Source organism: Ruditapes philippinarum, unplaced genomic scaffold (assembly GCF_026571515.1).
Source record: "Ruditapes philippinarum isolate M1 unplaced genomic scaffold, ASM2657151v2 ctg13968_1_1_1_1, whole genome shotgun sequence".
Classification (NCBI taxonomy): domain Eukaryota; kingdom Metazoa; phylum Mollusca; class Bivalvia; order Venerida; family Veneridae; genus Ruditapes; species Ruditapes philippinarum.
Window position 1 is genome coordinate 6,405 of NW_026865071.1, and position 20,102 is coordinate 26,506.

At 33.5% G+C, this 20,102-nt stretch overlaps 2 protein-coding genes across 2 annotated transcripts; both read right to left on the bottom strand.

Annotated features, from left to right (window-relative positions):
* Nucleotides 1-2,640: 2,640 nt before the first annotated feature.
* On the bottom strand, nt 2,641-4,597 carry LOC132727718 (uncharacterized; the record flags this gene model as incomplete). Its single annotated transcript, XM_060713285.1, has 3 exons — nt 4,489-4,597; nt 4,025-4,310; nt 2,641-2,900 (listed from the first exon to the last, which is right to left on the bottom strand). Coding segments are annotated over exons 1-3 (655 nt in total), but the record flags the coding sequence as incomplete, so codon positions are not given.
* Nucleotides 4,598-15,734: 11,137 nt separating this feature from the next.
* LOC132727719 (aprataxin and PNK-like factor) lies at nt 15,735-16,929 on the bottom strand. Its single transcript, XM_060713286.1, has 2 exons — nt 16,317-16,929; nt 15,735-15,754 (listed from the first exon to the last, which is right to left on the bottom strand). Exons 1-2 carry the CDS (start codon nt 16,927-16,929, stop codon nt 15,735-15,737), a joined length of 633 nt encoding a protein of 210 aa, XP_060569269.1.
* Between the last annotated feature and the right edge of the window lie 3,173 nt (nt 16,930-20,102).

The following is a 20,102-nucleotide window of genomic DNA, read 5'->3' on the forward strand; positions in this document are numbered from 1 at the left end:
TGTTGCTGGATAAAGCAATCTGCTGTGATGAGTGGATGGGGTAACAGATTTGGCCAGGATTCATTTTGCCATGTGACTCCGTTGAAACTGCAGAATGAGATATGGAAATGGACTCTAATGACTTATTTGTAACAGTGCCAGTTTGATCTGTAAAAGGCGATGGAGAATCTGACCGTGTAACTGTAGCTGATGGTCCAGTGGATGGATTGCGGACTGATAATTTATTAAAAAAGTGTGAAGCAATACAACAAAAAAAAATAAAACAGTAACAATTTTGTTTTGTGTTTTTAATATGTTTTATTTCATCGTATCAAAATATGTAGTATTTGTAGTATCCAATTCAAACAGTAGACCGGAAATGACCTGAACAAAGTAGTTCCGTCAAGGTCAAAATGTGTATTGATGAGGTGTCTGATAAAGCTTGGGGTGACTGTTTAGGTTACCTCTTCGTCACAACATGACGTCACATAAATACATGACGTATTTTTCCCGTACTTAACGAATGTAAACAAGACAAAAGGAGTAGTCTATTGAACGCACTTTTTTGTAATTAATATCAAGCTTTCACAAGGTCATATTTGTTTTCGATACTGATGGTAATATGTATCATTACTTTACTTTGGTAAATATTTATCATTTGACAGTTACAAAGTGCTTTTAAATCGGAATTTACACCGCGTAAAATCGAACCGTACGCGCATCACCTCAGCGCATGTTGTTTACAACGTTGGGTACCCAACGGGGAAATTTAGTGTGTATATTACCCGTCTGGCTCGGTTATATCAATTTCTTTCGGGTGATCAATATCCAATCAAAAAGGCGGAAAAAATCTGGAAGGGTAATAAACATGAATGATTAATCAAACACTGATGTAAGCACAATATTATCCAGTCTGAGACGTAAGGAAGATATAAAGTTACGATCAAATTGCTTGTGCAGATCAACTGAAATAACATTGTACTCAAATTCAAAAAGCAAAATTTCACAGAAAAATTGTATGTGAGAAATTCATCAGTTATATTTTATCATAAAATGTAAACATTTACCTACAAAACCACCATTTTACGGTCATTGATTGATTAATGCTGTCTTCATCCTAATCGCAAAAACTTCAAATATATTTAGATTGTTTGAAATCTTTTATTGAAAACGCAGCTTGATTATTATATAATTCAAATACAATGCGAGAAAGATAGTGTCAAATGCACTAGCAATTCGACAACCTTATTAATTGCACTGTAATACTAGGTATTATCTGTTTATATTGTATGTGTTTACATGGACAAACTAAAAAAAGCACGGGTAAGAATTATACATGGCACATTTAACAAATATAATGGAACTCATGCAGTACTATATTTTTATCATGCAATTTGACAGATAAACTTAGTTATGTAATCAACAGATAAATACAGTATAAGCGTATACTAGAGATTGGCAGACAGGACAAATGTCTCTTGACACAGCTTCCTAAACATAGTTTGTGCATTCTCTTATTCAAATTCAATAGATTTAGCAAGAACTTTCTAGATTTAAATAAATTTAATTTTCGCTATCAAAGTATTTAACCGTTCCTGGATGAAACATAATAAAATAAATGAAAGTAAATCCTTGTTAAGAAGTTCATCATTTTCCGTATGTTCATATTACTTTTTATAAAGTGAATATACGTGTACATATATACACCTGTCCTGTATACAGTACATGTATTTATAATCAGCAGTAATTGATATACATGTATGTTTTTTACAGAAAAAATATGTATTTGAAGATTTTATTTCTCATTTTTAGTGTTGTTGAAGTTTTCGTGACTTGTGAACTTTATGATAGCCATTTTTGTATAAAACAGTGCGAAAATAACATAAGAGCTAGTAAGCCGTTCGTCCTGTATTATCAAAATGCGTAGTATACATGAATTTATTTTCCAATGAATGCATAATAAAGAGAGTTCTGGAATAAGGTTGCTGGTTCGAACCCGAGAGGCCATTGTACATCGCAAATCAGTCTTATACGAGAAGAAAATACAACAATTTATGTTATAACTTTTTTATTTCTTTTGGCGAACAATTTCCATCATGACTGGGTATAAAAACAAATTTTAGAACTTTATATATACACATCATATTTGCCCCGACAACGGTCGCAAATAGAAATACGTTATGTTAAATTTCAGCCAAAAAGGGGCTCGAAGAATGAGAGTACCTTCCGCCAAAGCGGTTTAACATAACGACTTAACCCAGCCACGTTGCAAAACTAAAAAAAAATAATATTAGAAACATGATTTATATGATATATATATACATGTATACTTTAAGGAATTACTAACAACCAATACAGTCACTAATCACATCGGGAAGATAGGACTGTTGAGTTTCCTGAATGAATAAATTGCTCCGGAAATACTATTCAGCATAAGGTGGTAACCAGTGGGCGACAAGTGTGTATCGTCGTACCTAAAGAACATTGGGGCGAGAGTTATATCCGGGTATTTTAGGTAGTGACCCCCGCCATTTATGACATAGGTGGCTTTTGAGCTGTTTATACGTTTTCTTGCCCGGTCAGCGTGATATACATCCGGCATATAACGCCATGATCGCCTTGGTAAAATCTGTGACCAAATTATTTATTTTGGAAACTTACTTCTGATATTATCTATAATTATTTTGAGATCCGCAATAATAGCAGCAGATGTTTTAAGGCCTATATCATTGCCTCCACAATGAATAAGAATATAAGTCGGGGGATCATTCTGCTTAAAGGAAGTTAAGTAGGCTATACTTTGTTCCAGATCCTCGATTTTCATACCACCCATATGTTCCCATACAAGATTACCACCAATAGTTTTCCGTAACCCTAGATTAACGCCGTCTGGTCTTGAACACAGTCTCTGATATGCACCGCTTATAATGGAGGAACCAATTATCCAGACATTAAAGGAACATGAAAATTTGGAGCTTAATCGTCAATATTTATGTATAGGAATCCGACAACGGTCTACCTATACAGTGATAGCAAATGTTACATTTAAGTTGCCAAAAGCGGATCGCCGACCAATAACAACCTTATATATGGCGTTTGAGTTAAGAATTTATACCATCAATCGATCTGGTATTATTATCATAATTATATTTGTCACATTATCATTATCATTCTGCAATCATATTATCATTTCGTCATTATATTTATCAAACCTATCATTATACTATTGCAAACGACTATCATAATATTGTCGTTATCATCACGTAATCATTATCTTTATCAAATTATCATTAGTCTGAAATTATTACCATAACAACACAGACATTATGATATTATTGTCAAAACAGTCATCATTATCTTTATCAAATTATCATTCATTTTCTGAAATTATTATCATAGCAACACAGACATTATGATGTTATTATCATCATGTCCTCATTATCTTTATCTAATTATCATTATTCTGAAGTCATTATAATAACAACACAAACATTATGGTGTTATCTTCGTCATTTCACCTTTATCTTTATCACATTATCATTTCTATTTAGAAACCATTATTATAACAACACAAACATTATGATTTTATTATCATCATATCATCTTTATCTTTATTATTTCATCTTTATCTTTATTATTTCATCATACAACTTTATCTTTATTATTTCATCATACAACTTTATCTTTATTATTTGGCATTTGGCAGATCCTTCACAATATCTTTATAATTTTGAAAAATTTGTAACTGCTATCACTTAACTGGTTTAACCTTCGGGACTCATATTATAAGACGTATTGTACGCATAATCACATCAGACAACACGTAAGCTATCTTTAAATAGAATCTATATATATATATTTTTTTTATTAATGCAAAACAAACATGAACTGGCGTGAAGAATTAAATAGTATGAACTACTTATTTATGTGATTAGCAAAAAAAAGGTTAAATGAACCGACAACGGCTTCAGGAAAAACCCACAGTATTGTCTGAAATTAACGAATATAAGACTTATAAGGTCATATAAGACACCCATCTCTATACATCCCTGAAGCCAGCCCTATCCTAAAAGAATGAGACCTTATCTTGCTGTTATCCAGACCAATGAATTTAACAGCCTTTTTGAGAACAGCATTGAACTGGTAAGAAGTCAGAGGAGACCCATCAAAATGGCAAAAAAGGTGGTCAGTATTATTTTGGCACTGACGATAGTTAAGATAAGAGTGAATATTATCATAACAAAACTTGTTTTTTCCCTCAATTTCGATATCGAGAAATGTGCCACGACCTCTTTGATCAGTTTTCGAATGTTTCATGTATAAACGTATTTTTGTCCCCCCGAACCCATAGTAATGTCATGTATTGACAGGAAATGATTTGATGACCTCTTGTTGCGTGAAGTGAATTCACTCACTCTAAGGAGTGCAATACATGCGAGTGAAAATGCAGCTGCAAATAGCATGTACTCGTACCGAGAGCGACAGACACTTTGTAACGCTGAAATTAACTTTTTAATATGTCATCTGTTATAGGCTGACGTGTATCATTAGACCCTCTTGTTCGTCTTAAACCTTCAAGCATACGTTTCACCTTAAACTTTTTTGTGTCATCAACCATATCGTGAAGCTTAGTGACATAACTTATAGCAGATATGTAGCTATTTATTGTCTTATAGGCGTACTGTTGCAAGGACATGAAAGCTATTTATTCTGTTATCTGATGCACTGTTGGAGGCCATTGCAGTGATACGCCTATCATACTACAAAAGTTTGAGAATGAAGATATTGCAGTGTTATATTGTTTATGAGTATTTTCCGCCAATGATACATAAATAAGTCTATCTATTTCTGGCTTAAGAGACGTAGAAAGGCCGTTGGTATACTGCATGGCTGTTTTGCTGCATTTTCTGGTAATTCCTGATACAGCCTTGCCCACTGAAAGCGACTTATAGAATCAGCGATTGTGTTTAACTTTGTGCTAACATGTTACCTTTGAACTGAATATTATTTTTGTAGTATGGAAAGCATTAAAGGTCTAATCAGATTCATAACCCGCTTGTTTTTGACGATTTTTTATTCAAAATATGAACTAAAGACTCATTATCAGACCGAAACATAACCTTTTTGTTTTTCATTTCATTGCCCCATAACTCGAGAGCTAGAACAATAGGCACGAGTTCAAGATATGTAATGTCCTTAAAAAATAAACTCCTCCAGTGGGCTGGCCACTTAAAAGGCACACCACTGACCTTTAAAGTAGCAGTCACAACCCAATTTTTTGTTGCCGGAGGCGTCAGTGTAGAGTTCAATAAATGTATTCTCTGACCAATTCTTCTCATTAAACATGGCGAGTCCGTTAAATTCAGAAAGGAATGTGAGCCAGGTCATGGCGTCATCGCGCATGTCCCTGTTTACACGTATAAAATGAAAAGATTTTTTAACCTTAGACATAGAATCATAAAATCTTCGCAAGAAAGCTCTACCAGTAGGAATAGCCTTTCAAAGTTATTTTTTTTGAAGATATAAGCCGCAAAAGTTCGTCTTTAGCTTTATTTATTTTGTCTGAGGGTACGTGAATAGTTTGATTCTCCGCATTTATTTCAAGCCCCAAGTAAGTAATAGTTTTTAAAGGACCTATCAACTTATCTGGACACAGAGGTACGCCAAGATCTGAACAAACGTGTTTGAATACATTAAAGAGTTCCAGACATGATTCAAAACTATCGTCTGCCATAAAAAAATCATCTAAGAGATGAGTCAAATTATTTTTACCAGATTCTTTTTTAACAAGCCATTCTAAAAAAGAAGCAAATTTTTCGAAAATGAAACAGGCACAGGCGGAACCCTGAGGTAACATTTTTTTGCACCCAGTAACCCAGATCTGATTTAATACAAGTAAGTCAAAGTCACCTGGCCAGACAGGACACAAGTTAAAAGCTGATTTTATATCAGCTTTGCAACAGACTGCATTTTTTTTTCCTATACATTGAACAATTGATACTGCTTCGTCGAATTGTGCATACTTGACATGCCGATAATCTGGTTCGATAAATTCATTTACGCTGTTATTTTGGCGGGAAATGACAAATTTGTGATAAGTCTCCAGTCACCAGAGCGTTTTTGGAACGAGCCCAACAGCATTAATTTGCAAATTTGAAATAGGTGGTTGCTTGAATGGTCCGACAATCCAGCCAAATGTTTTGTCCTCATATAATTTTTTATTTAAGACTCCTGGATTTTGTTTAGCTGACGCGAGATTATCCGAGAAAACTGGTGCTCTTGGACCAGTATTATTTAATTTAAACCCATGTTTAAATCCAGATATATAAAAGAAGCATCGTTTATATTGTAACCTGTCAATTGTTTTTTAAGGGTAATTATATTAATTGGTGTTAAACCTAGGCCCCATAAATCTTCTGTTTGAGGAGAAAAACTTGGTACTGGAACTGTGGGAACTGTGGGGGAGTTGCCGAGACTGAAACGATTAGGCCTAGTATTTAATCTCGAAGCATCTTGTGAATACGTATCTGCTACTATTATTCTGCACTGTAATGCTGGGTGATTACCAGAGCATTTTATACACTTATGTGCAAAAGAACAATTTATGTTGACACAAAAGCCCTTATTATTAAAAGGAAAACACTTTTTCGAGAAAGGGAGGTATCGAAAGACCAACCGACTGAATTGGTTTGCATGGACAACATCCAGAGTTCTGGATCGATTGTCTCCCATCTTAAAGATTCGTTGACAGATTTTTTTAGCCTAAAGCTAGAGTCGTAGGCGGCCCAACCGATATGCCTGGTTGCTGCCTGTCGTATGTTTGCCATATATTGTAGCAAATTGCCAATTTCATCAGGATGCTTTAGTATATATATAGCAATAAAGATATGGAAACCATCTGTCCAAGATTCAATGTTTTCAATACCTTTGGGCGATTGTTCATTGGGACATAGGATCAGCTCACGATCCCCGGGAGATGCTTTGGTAGTTTAGCGCGGAGGAAGGTTGTCACGTACTGGTGTAACTCTCCAGGAACGATGGTTAGGAAACTACCCGCCTATATGACTGAAATACTGTTGGGAAAAGGCGTAAAATGAAACAAACAAACAAACACCATTTTCAAATTGTATTTTTTGTTTTCCTGCAGAATCTGGTTTAACTTTAGGAAGCAGATGATGTAATTCTATATAATTATTGCACCATATTTTCTCTTTGATAGATTGAGAAACATGGGCGGACAAAATAATGTTAGATTGAAAATTTACTTCACCTGAAGTTGGGGAAGAGTCATCAATTTGAACAACTTCTTGCCGTGGGTTCGGATTCGAGCCAGGTGTCCTCTGTGCTTGTCGTCTTTTCTCATTTACAGCACTGGCCAGTCTCACAGTTTCGTCCGCACGTCGTTTGGGCATTTTGATCAAGAAAAAACAACAAATTGTCTTATTATAAACAGCCTATAATATTGCCAGTATATAGATTTTAATGATCAATTCTTATGTTTATACTATATTGATAATAAGGAATAGTATAAATGTATAGCCTTTTCGGATAAACAAGGCTACGTGGTTATTTTCCCATTTTGTTTATTTAAAATTAAATCAAAGCGAGATTAATAAAGATTTATATAAGAAGAGCACTTCAATAGTTAACGTTTCTTATGTTTATACTATTGATAATTTGGAAAAGTTATAACTGTATTGTCCCTTTTGGATAAATAGGGCCACGTGGTTATTTTCTATTTTCGTTCATTTAAAATTCAATCAAAAAACGAGATTTATAAAGACTGACATATAAAGAGCACTTAAATAGTTAACGTTTAAAATAATAATTTAAACTTTACAATTAACATCCAAAAATTAAAACCTAATTTAAGATTTTTACAAAATATTAAAATATGATCAGCAGCTACCTTTCTCATAGAGTTCCAGAACGAAAAGGAAGCAGCGGGCTCGCGCAGCTCCTTATATATAGTGTTCTAAATATAGCTCCAAGACTGGGCATGCGTATTGATACGCAGTTCTACTGATCGATAAATTAAGAAATGTGTCATTCATGTAAAATAAAAGAGTTTAATCTTGAATGATTAAACTTTGATAATACAGTTCACATAATATTATATGTTTTAGTTAATCAATCAGAGAGATAACTATGAATTATAACAGTGACAGTGTTTAACATGCTAGTTATCGCGCTTAATGTAGAACACTCTCTTACTCCAATTTGAAAATAATGCAAGATCAACAGTGACGGATCATTGTATCCCTGACGGCATATCCTCGTGATATCATTACTTCTCAAAGCATGAGAAATTCGCAAACTTCTACGGTGAAACACACTATTTCTTTAATTAATTCGTCAATTTGGGTAGAACATTAGATATATTCCCGAGAACGCGTTTTGAATTCTATCTCGCTAGAAGATATAGATTAACACGTGATTGATAGAACATCAAATGATCTATTCAAACATCCAAATTTTAGATAAAACTTACAGATCATTTTCAGTAGTAAATATATAATTGTAGGAAATGTAAATAAGTTTGTTTTCATCAAATGAAGCAGTCAATTTTTTGCAAGAATGATTATACAAAAGAAACCTACGGTTGCTACAATAAAAGTGAGAGTGAAGAATATTGATGCTACTTTATCAACGGCGTCGACAACCATGCCCCAAGTGCAAGGGTTTTTTTCCGTGACAATTTTGGTCTCCTTATTCTTATCGTTCTTGTCATCCGAAGTTGCTTCTGTTTCAGTGCTTTCAATAGTATCGACGTTGTAAGATTTCAACTTTTTCCTACAGCATACTGTGCTAATTTTAACTAGAAACACAAGACAACGTGGTACAGTGGAGTCCTTGTCCATTAATTCCGCTTTTGTTAAAAGTACAGATAGAATTGTGATGATTGTTGACTGGGCAGTTTGAACTACTAGATATATCGAAAAGAGTGGTATCTTCTGGGAATTTGGCGGCATAACAGAATCTACAAGAGTTAAGTAGACAGAAAAAGCAAGGAAAACTGTAACCGCGTATCCTGATCTATCTTGCAAACACGAAAAGTCCTAAAATGGTGAGCAACAAAACTGGAAGAAATAATGTCAACATTGCGTGCTGGGGTTTCCGCTTTAACTTTAATTCATAAATAAGGACATCTACGTTAACTCTAGTGGAATTTTTTACACTTGTTTCTAAGATTTCCCATAAAGGGTTGGTATCGTAATAGCTCAACATCACATGATCAGGATCTGCAGTTAGTTTAATCTGCAATAAGGCAAAAAAACATAACATATTAGTGCATATATCATCCAAGGGCAATTTAAATTTGTTTCTTACGCCGATTTTTTTTACGTATTTTTGCCACTTAATCCTACATAGGAGATGGAATCGGTGATCTCTCGATTACAAATCCGATACTGTCCGGGATGGACAACTATGAAATTTATCTTTTACAACTTTAACAACTGAATTCATGTAAAATACTTAATGGTTTGGTAAATAGATAAATTTAGTGCATATATCGTGGTAGAGCCATCAATCTTTAATAACTTGTTTAAATGGTATACCCGGGCAGTTATATATAGAGATTCTATAAAAGCGACATTGCACAATCGTGAATATATTTTTTGATGTGAAGTCATTAATAGTAGGATACTACGTCTTCTCTCAATGATCCAACTCGGACCATGTTTTATTGAAACTCCGTCGACTAATTTAATAAGAAACAGTTACGAGTATCAAAATTAAATGCAACGCAGCATAGAATGGCTACAGTTTTTGAGGTCACTGTACGAAAATTTTGTAGATTTATTGCCCGATTAAGGCCTGAAAACGGAATAAGTTTTTTTCTCTGAATGCTCCCACTCGGACATTTTCCACAACCTGTAAGAAATTAGGTTTAAAGCCTTTATGAAAATTATTTTTTTACACATACCAGGGCATAAACCGAGTAATGTTTACATATTTTTCGTGATTGGTTTTAAATATTTCTATTCAAAAATCTTTTTAAAAAATGAAAAATGCTCCCAGATGGTCTCGATTGCAGAAATGCTCAAACTCGGACTGAGAAAGTTTGCTGTCTGCATATTTAAACGCAGTCTATGGAATACACTTTTGATACTATGAACTTTAAAGACACCTTTAAAAACATTCGTATTAAATTATCTTAAGCATGTATACAATGTATACATTAAAAATGTACCTTTTCACTAGACACCATTTCATTCTCTGTTCTCCTATGTTGTATGATTTATACATAGAATGTTCTTCAAAAGCACCAATGATAAATATTTAGAAATATAACTTATAAGACGTTTGAGCAAATGTGTCCATGCAATGTAAGATAAATTGACTTTTGAATAAAAATATTTGAAACAATATCAAAAAAGTGTGTAGACATTACTCGGTTTATGCTTTGGTATGTGGAAAGTAATTTTCAAGAAGGTTTACAATCTAAAGTGGGAGCATTCAAAGTTTTCAGGCCTAAAACAGGCAATAAATCTATAAACGTTTCTTACAACTATCTCAACGAAGTATGCGCTACATTATGTTTTGGTACTCTATTTCTTGTTATAAAATCGTGTTGACGAATTTTCTACAAAAAATGGTCCGAGTGGAAGCATTCAACATGTGTGCGATGACGTAGTATCCTACCATTGAACGTTAACATAAAATAGTACTGAAGGTAGTATTATTATGTGCGTTTATTTTTTTATCTTTAACAGTTGCTTAATCCAGTGTAGCTCTAAGACATAAACAGAATTTCACAAGTTTGTACATCATATGGGTAATAAGTCATGTCTATATCACACGACGTTTCAAACATCTGAAATATTGATACACATGTTGTCAGTTGAAGTTGGCGGCACATACAATGCAAAATTTACTACGATTGTATCATTACAAAACTTATGTGGTAAATATAGTACATTCTCCCATATTTTAAATTTAGGTTTTTATCTAGATTAGAAAATATATATTCGTATTATTCCTTAACAATAGACATGTTAATAGACTTATTTGAAGTCATGCCGCATTAATACATGATTAATTACAATGTACATAATATATTGTACAATCTAGTTCATATCAGGTGATTTGAGAAAATAAGGTATTCTAGGGAGTGATAAAATATACGTACCTCAAGAGGGTACCACCTAATCAAACCTTCATCATAATTTTCTACCATAATAGTTTTATGTCCAAGACTTTCATATGATCTAACTGAATTGGCTAGAACTATATCTGGCTTCCAAATATCGTTCTGAAAAAAAAAATTGTAACAACAGTATTTCCTTTCAAACAAGTATATCAATATTTTAAAACATCAACATTTCATTTTGTTTTATGAAATACACAGTGAAAACTACTAAACATTAAACAGTTGTGAGATAGGAATCCTGATGCCATGTTCTGAAATATATATATATTTTTTAAGGTCTGCCTAAGTTTTTCATAATGACGGGATACAACTTAGGCAGACCAAAATATATATTTTAATGACAGAATAAACCTTAGACAGACCACAATATCTATTCATGACTAAATACACCTTAGGCAGACCAAGATATATATGTTAGGCAGACTACATTATATAATATCTTAATTATACAAGTTGCTGATTGGATATACAGGAGAATATAGCTGACTGAGATCAATATAGTCTGAGGTGTCAGCCGAGGGTTATATACATATATATATCTAAGGAAGGGTATGCCATTTATCCCAAAGGTAACTTGTATTACGAATATATAACAATGCAAATTCTTATTAACGACAATTAACATTCAAGAATGTTAAAAACGCTACTTAACACAATACTGAATTTCTAGTGTTCCCAGTTCGATGCCAAGGTGTGCGATGAGGCATTGGATTGGGTTGCGTTCATTGAACGCTGCCTTTCCTTGTTGATATTGTTTATAATATTTTATTGTTTGTACGCTTCAGTTCCTTTGCAGATCACAATAAATATTTTGACAAAGCTATTCGGCTAGCTTATAAAGCATCGGTGGTTCTTCCCAGGTTTGTGCTTGAAATAATGTAGAGGGGCACCTGAGGTCTACCAGTAAAACTAGAACTTCCTGTCTAGTCATGTAAATACAAAAATACAGATTAAAATCAAAATATCTATATTAACATCATGGGCATTTTAATTGAAAGTATTTTTAAAGAAATTTTAAACATTTAATGTAAGCTGAGGGTTTTCTGGTCCTTCGAAATCATTGATGCTAGCACTAGTGTTGAGAATTGAGTACCGCTCAAGGCAGTGCTAGGGGACGTGAAGGATGTTGCACTTATTCATTATCCCTCGTGTAAAGACTCAATCAAATATGATGAACAAGATCAACAAGGAAAGGCGGCGTTTAACGCACGCAACCCCCACACGATCCAGTAACAAGAGCCAGTGGCAAGGTGCCCAGGAGGACCCCAAACTAAAACAGGGCAGGGCAAAGCATGTGCAGGTTAATCACTAAAATCATACATTAGAAGAAATAATTAGTAAATGATAAGGATCTTAAAGAAAACAATTAAATGATTGAATAATAGGCCCAAAAAGTGTCACCAAAACAGTATGAAACAACAAAGACATACATCTGAGGAACACAGAGGGGCGCCGCCTAGGAACGGTCAGTAGCATAAATACTGCTGGGGCGTTTAAACCGGTTAATGGTGCACCAAACCTCACTCTTAGCCCCACCATGTTCCTATAAACGAGACAGTGTAAATTAAATGAATCCCCGCCAAGTGAAACTCTAACAGTTGTCATGATTACAAAAGGTAAAATAAGTAAAACATCGAAATGCTCATGTAAAAACATACAAAAGAAAACCCAATAACCATAACAAAAGTTCTCCATGTCTTAGAGGAAGACAGAGCAACAAGAAGATCACCTACAAGGGCCCGACAGAAGAAGACGAACATTAAGGCAATTCCGTCCCAAAGGGCTTTAAGAACTGTCCATCATAGAGTCTCCCACTTGGTCCGTCAGATGTAATCAAATGAGGAAAGCGTAGCGTCCAACTGTGAATGGGTTGAACACTAAGCATGCGGTATGTCTTAAAATAGTAGGGCCATAACCCCTTTTAATAAAACGTTTAATAATTGTTGTAAAGACAACAGAAAAATTACAATGACCCAATATCTTAAAAAGTCTGTAAACAACATCCCCGTAAAAATCAGGCTGGCTAATGTGCTTTTAGATCAATATTGAATTTTGAAATTAAATAAAAGTTACGATTGTAAAATTTTGTAAAATATTTAAGTAATTTATAATAGCGGTAGCCCTGTTTGAGTAGCTTACCGGTAATGAAAATATTTCGCTCGTTAAAATCCTTTACGTTGCTACAAGCTCTAGCGAATCTAATTAACTGAGATATATAAAACCCGTAAGATGTACGTCTCTATCCAAATGTTGATTATTTACTATACCAAAATCAAAGTCATCTTTTTTATTATAGATTTTCGTGTGAATAGAATTGTTTTTAATAGTGATATGACTATCCAAAAATGATGTAGTTAAATTTCAAGAACTCGTTTTATTAAGTTGTAGGTCAGTAGGATAAATATTAGACACCATTTGATCGAAATTAGAATTATCTAAATTAAAAATGGCATCTAGGTATATGGAAGTGTTATAAAATGCTAATATAACATCTTTTTCTGTATTTTCAGAGAGACCTTACATAAAATCTCTTTCTAGCAATATAAAAACAAATCGGCGACCATTGGTGCACAATTAGTACCCATAGGAATCCCTATGATTTGTTTGAATAGGGTATTATATACCAAACCTGACATAAATATTGTCTAAAAGAAAAGAGAGCCGTCACATGTCCACATAGTATACTGTTTTACAATACAGTTTGTAAAGAAGGTTTTTTTTTAGAGTTACATGCAAGAAATGAAACCTTTTCCCGTGCAAAGGTTTTCTGAATAAGGGAAATAAGTTTATCATTAATTAAATTATGTGACAGTTGAAGCTTGATAGTTCTTAATTTTCAATTTATCCAGAATTTCTTAATGGACCTACTTTAAGTAGATGTTTGCCGGTATTTTTTGTACACTTTATCACAGTATCTAATTACATGTGTTTTAATGACAGTCAAACAAGTCGTCAATGAAATAGAAAGTTTACTTGTTGTGCTAGATGTAGAATTAGCAATGAATCTGGTTTTGTAAGTTTTTTTATGTAATTTAGGAATCCAATACATTATAGGAAGTTTTAGTTCTTTTTCATAGATTCGGACTTTAAGACTGGAAATATTAGTAACATGATTGTTAACAATGTCTTTTTCAGAAGCAGTATTTTTTGAATACGCATTAGAACTGTTAAGTTCCTTTTGTAAAACGTTAATGTAATGGATTCGTCATACAATAATGATATTATTAGCCACCTTGTCCACGGGCACCAAAACTAATTTTGAGTGAAAAGCTAGAATTTCCTTTTTCAGATGTCTTAAAGTAAATCTTGGTTTAGGTGGAAGAAGATGTTCATTTCCACGATAGAAATTATTACATGAATCAATAATTTTGAAAATGTTAAGTTTCCAAGTAGCTTGAGCATTACTACCAAGTTTGATGATGATTGAGGCAAAAATGTGACCGCTAGCGTGTTAACAAGGTTTTTCTTTTTTTAGCTCCGGTGACCTAGTGTTTCATCCGAGATGTCCCATGTTCGAACTCATCCGAGCTATCACCTTGACTAGCATCCCATCAAGTTTGATAATGATGAGGCAACAATGTGACCGCTAGTGCTAACAAGGTTTTTTCCTTTTTTAGCTCCGGTGACCTAGTTTTCATCCGAGATGACCCATGTTCGAAATCATTCGAGCTATCAACTAGATAAGCATCCAGACCAAGTTTGATGATGATTGAGACAAAAATGTGACCGCTAGAGTGTTAACAAACATGTCTGGACGGACGACCGACGACGGAAATTAAACGATCCTAAAAGCTCACTCTGAGCTAGCTCAGCAGAGCTAAAAAGTCAAATGAATGTGGTTACATAATAAAGACCGTAATCTCTAAAATAGTCCATAGATTTTACACTGTCAAGTTCTGTGTTTGGTGTAAACAAGTAAGTGTTGCATGTGGTTCTGAGTTACTAAGAATAAATGTCGAAAAAAAATGACAGATGAAAAATGTGTGAAATAGTATAACACTTTACTTAACAGGTTGTAACACAACATGATTCCTACTATCAAATCATGTGTCACATTCCTGTTCATTTTAATAACTATATAACAGTGTAAATACAAGTGTGAAAACATAGCATTGTGTTTATTCAGAATTCTCTCACAGCTCAAAACTTTCATTTCCAAAATATACAGGCATGCTACAAAACTAATACAACATTATTTCACAATAAAACATGAAACTGGTTAAACTGACACTTAAAGTGACATTGTGCCCATCCAAGGGTATACAGTGAGTGAAAGTCAAAACAAGTTTTCATTTTGTCATAATTCCTTTGAATTTAAGAATTTATTTAGCGTAATCAATATATAATGCACGGATCCAAATGAACTTTCTGTAAATTTCCATTAGAATTTATCTGTAAAGATCAGCTTATACAAAGAGTGGGGCAGTCTTTTTATATTTTAGGCAGATTTAATTTTTATCCTAAACATTTTCCAAAATACTAACTGTTGGTCAAACACCATTGTACCCGAGTCATTCTTTTAAAATTTAAAGTCAATTCAGCTAAACTTGACAGTGAAAATATGAGCATAGTGTCACTTAAAAAATAATCTTGATGTAAACTAACATACTTCAACATTGACTTCAATGTAGAAAATAATTTTATTATATAACAGTTAAATATCTTTATTGACTTTTAAATACTTTTCTACAAAAGAATACATTTATAAATTGGGCCAAAGATACTCAAGCATGTGCATTTCCCTAAGTACAAAGATTTTATTTATATTGACCATACACAATGGTCTTACTTATACCATACATCATTAAAGGAACCTATTTCCTCCCCCCCCCCCCCCCACGGATCATTTATATCATAAAGTTACATCCAGCACAACAAGGAACAACACCTCTAGTATAAGACATGAATTATTCAGAAAATTTGTTTCCCATAATGTAAGGTAAAAGTTCCCTTTTATTTCTTAGAGAAAATTAAGGGGGGCAGTCAAGATTATTGAATGCTTAAGCCATTCTTACATAATATTTACCAATGATATACACACAACATTTTCATTTCATACATAATAACATCTATATAGCTCCCATTCTAGCAAAATACTCAAATTTAGACAATTTGTTACACATTTTCCAAATTGAATTGATGGTAACCCCAATTTTTTTTTCAAAATAGCCTAATTACTTACCTTTTGGATGACTGTATTCTTCGAAATGAGATGGATTTTTGCGGTAACATTTTGCTCCATATTGGCATGGTACTTTTTTCTTTATGGAATTTGTATTGTTATTCAAAATCTCTGTAACAGCTTTACGTAACTGCTGTGGTACAGGTGATCTTGAATGCTTCCTCTTAACACTTGATGATGAATATTCAGATTTCTCCTTAACTTCAGATTTCTTTGACAAGGTACAGACATCTTTTGATCCATCATTACTGCTAGAAATAGTCTCCTGTTTAAGTAAGGGTTGACTATAGTCTTTTTTGTGAGGCTTTTGCAAAAAATGGTTCTTTTCTGAATATTCTGACTTTTTTAATGTTTTTGACTTTTCTTTCATGGTATTTAAAGCAAAGTCTTCATCTATTTCAGTTTTCGTAGAAACCTTTGATTTGTTCCTGTGAGTTTTTTCTTTCATTGCATTAAGTATCTTCTTATTTTTTTCATATTCACTATCTGAGTCACTTTCTGTCATGTTTAAAAAATCGTTCATAAACTGTTTTCTCTCTGACTGTACATGTTCTACAGTACTGGATTGTGTACTTTCTCTTTGAAGCTTTTCTTGTGATTTATGGGACACCATCTTATCATAACCATTTGAAATTTTATAATTTTTATAATTTGTATGTTTGTTACCACCCTTTAAAGGGGTGACATGCTGATCTCCCTTTGTCAGAGTCACTGTCGGATATATCATGTGCACTACTATCATGTTTCTTCACAGCTCCAGTATTAGATGTTGTCTCCATTTTTCTAATAAAACTCACTGCAAAAGAAAAAAAATCGGTAAGAATTTTTTTTCATGTCTTAAAAATCATACATTTTTACAGATCTGCCTTTTCCCCTTTATGTGATGGTGGTATAAAATGACTGGACTTGCTTTTTACACAAAAACCCCCCAAAAAACTCAGAAAAACTTACTTTGAACAGATTTAGTTGTTTATGAAATACTTTTTTTTTTGTATTTATTTTGTACTATGCACAAATTCATTTTTATTGTAATAGGAATTGTACTTGTACAGCAGAAAGTGGATTCAAACAGTTTCTTTAAATGTTGAGAAATAAAGCTGTACATAATGCTAAGTTCTGACAAGTAATCACATTAGCCACATATTTTCATTAAATTCTTCTTTGTTGGGTTTAAAGGCACTATGACAGTTTACAGTATGTAGCCTTCTTGTGAATTATTCTATATATATATAACTTGTGTGACTCTGTAATCATTTAAAAATGGTGTTATGTATAACTTCGCATCTTAGTGACTATTTTTTTATATCTTCAAATTCTTCGAAAATGTTGAACAGTTACAAGTACATCCTTATACAAATTCATTTGCCAAATAGCATTTATAATCTTTTAATAAATCCTCAAAATCTATCAACTGGAACGTCCAGTAAATATTTGAAGAAAAGTGTTTAATAAAGAGAACCATGATGGTCGTACATGACACTAACTAAAACATGTGCTGTTAGAGAAGCAGCATGCTCCACTGTTTTGTGCTGAATAGTAAATTGCACTTGGATATAATGATCCATTTTATGATTTGCTATAACCAGTGACCTTGACCTTTGATCTAATGGGTGTGGCAGGTGGGACTCATTAAGGTGCATCCACCTATTAAGTCTAAATATCTTTGTTAGTATTGAAATTCTCCCCCCCCCCACACACAAACAACAACTAACTTAAACTAACTAAAAAGCACCAATAGGCCTGTACACCTTACCTTGATTATCAAACAAATCTGGTGAGTAGCATCTGTTACTCTCATCTTCATCAGGTGGAAGAGTCTCATCAGAATCTGGACCAACTGTTTCATCAGAATCGGACATAATTATACTGAATGAAACATTACAAAATTATTAATAAAACAATGAAAAAAGAGAGATGAATTTGATAATATCCTAATATTTTACATCAAAGGTCCTAAAGACAAATCTAAGATCATAAGGTAATTAACCATCTACATGAGTAATCACACAAGACTCAAGCAATTAATGGTGAAGAAAATGCAAAATATCCTGTCAATTTCTGTCACGTGTACTTATAACATCCTACTATAAACTTACTCACAAGTAAGAACTTGAACATGACTGTCAGAATAGGAACCTGCTGTGATGTGAGATAATAGCTCATTGACTGGCAGTAAGCAATTTTATTCTGGTCTCTTCATGTTAAAAAGCTAAAGGTGTATTAAGCCAAATTTAATCAAGAGCAACAAAGGTGGGGCAAAATACTTCTGAATGTAAATTTGAACAGAAACATAGTATTAATCCACAAAAAGATAAGATGTGTTTTCCTATACCTTAATCTAGCTAAAGCAAGTGACTCCTGGGGCAGGACCAATTTTGATCTGGGGGTCATGATTAACATAACTTTTGTAGAAATCTACACATATGTTACATGCCAAATATCTGACTTCTTCGCTTTGTAGTTTCACACAATAAGACTTAAATGTGTTTTCCTATAATCAAGTCAGTGACCACGGGGTGAGCCAATTTTGACCTCAGGGGCATGATTAATATCAATTCTGCTGATGTTTACAATGTCATATACATTGCACATACTAAATATCTTAGCCCTTGGTATTAGGTTGACTAAGCTTTTGGCATTGTAGTTTCACAACATAAGACTGAATTGTGTTTTCTCATACAAGACTATTTCAACTAAATGATCCAAGTGTGGGGTCAACATTTACCAAAAGGGCATTATTAATACCAGTTTTGCAGAAGCCAACAAGCTAGGTAAGATACATGTCAAATACACTCTAGACTAGCATTGCAGTTGCACCAAAATAAGTGTAATCCTACATAAAATTTATTAACTGAGTGACCCCCTGGGGTGGGGCAATATCAAACCAAGGGGTCTATCTATTACAACACAACAAAATCCCGTAACATCTAATAGCCTGGGGTTCTATGATATCGCGGTTCTTAACATTTATTGGAAAATATTCAAATATTAATATCATACATGAATGAGATTTTCCTTCTATTTAATCAGTGAACCTTTTCCAAAACTGTTTGTCAAAAAATTATTTCTAAAGATCCACTTAAAATGACATTTTTTAAACTATTTCCAAAGTCTGCCATTTTGGGTAATTTTAGAAGAGGTTACTATGTAAATGCAATTTAATCCATCAAAATGCACGGTTATCCAAATCACAAAATGAAAAACAGTCACTCCAACACTATACCTCTTACATAACACCACATTAGAAACAGTTCCATCTGCAAAATACCTTGGCATTACAATATCAAATGATCTAACATGGAACAAACACATAAACAACATCACAACAAAGGCGAATCAAACACGTATTCTACGTCAAAACATCAAAGTTCACTCAGAATGGTTAAAGTCAACCGCATACAAGACACTTGTCAGGCCCCAGCTTGAGTACAGCTCCACGGTCTGGTCATCATACACAGGAACTCTCATTGACCAGATAGAGTGATCAGAGAAGGGCTGCTAGGTGCGGGTTGGTACAATGACATGATTTAGATTTGCGTTTTTACACATAGAAAATCGAGTGTTGACAGGTTGCACGGTTGATGTTCACCTAGTCAAGTGATATCATTTTGCTGCAAATTGATACATAACTTAATATGATTTACGTAAAAATGACTTTTGCAATTTTGACTTATACTGGACTAGTGGCATTCTGCCGATTTGGCGAGTTCAACCCCTTGTCTATATATTACATATAAACTATATATTTTTTTCTAGAATTACTTTTTTACACTATCCCAACACTGT

Coding starts and splice junctions, on each gene's coding strand:
- LOC132727719 (XM_060713286.1), bottom strand. CDS start 16,929: ATGGTGTCCCATAAATCACAAGAAAAGCTTCAAAGAGAAAGTACACAA. Junction 15,755..16,316: donor AGAATACAGTCATCCAAAAG/GTAAGTAATTAG, acceptor TCTACATTGAAG/TCAATGTTGAAGTATGTTAG.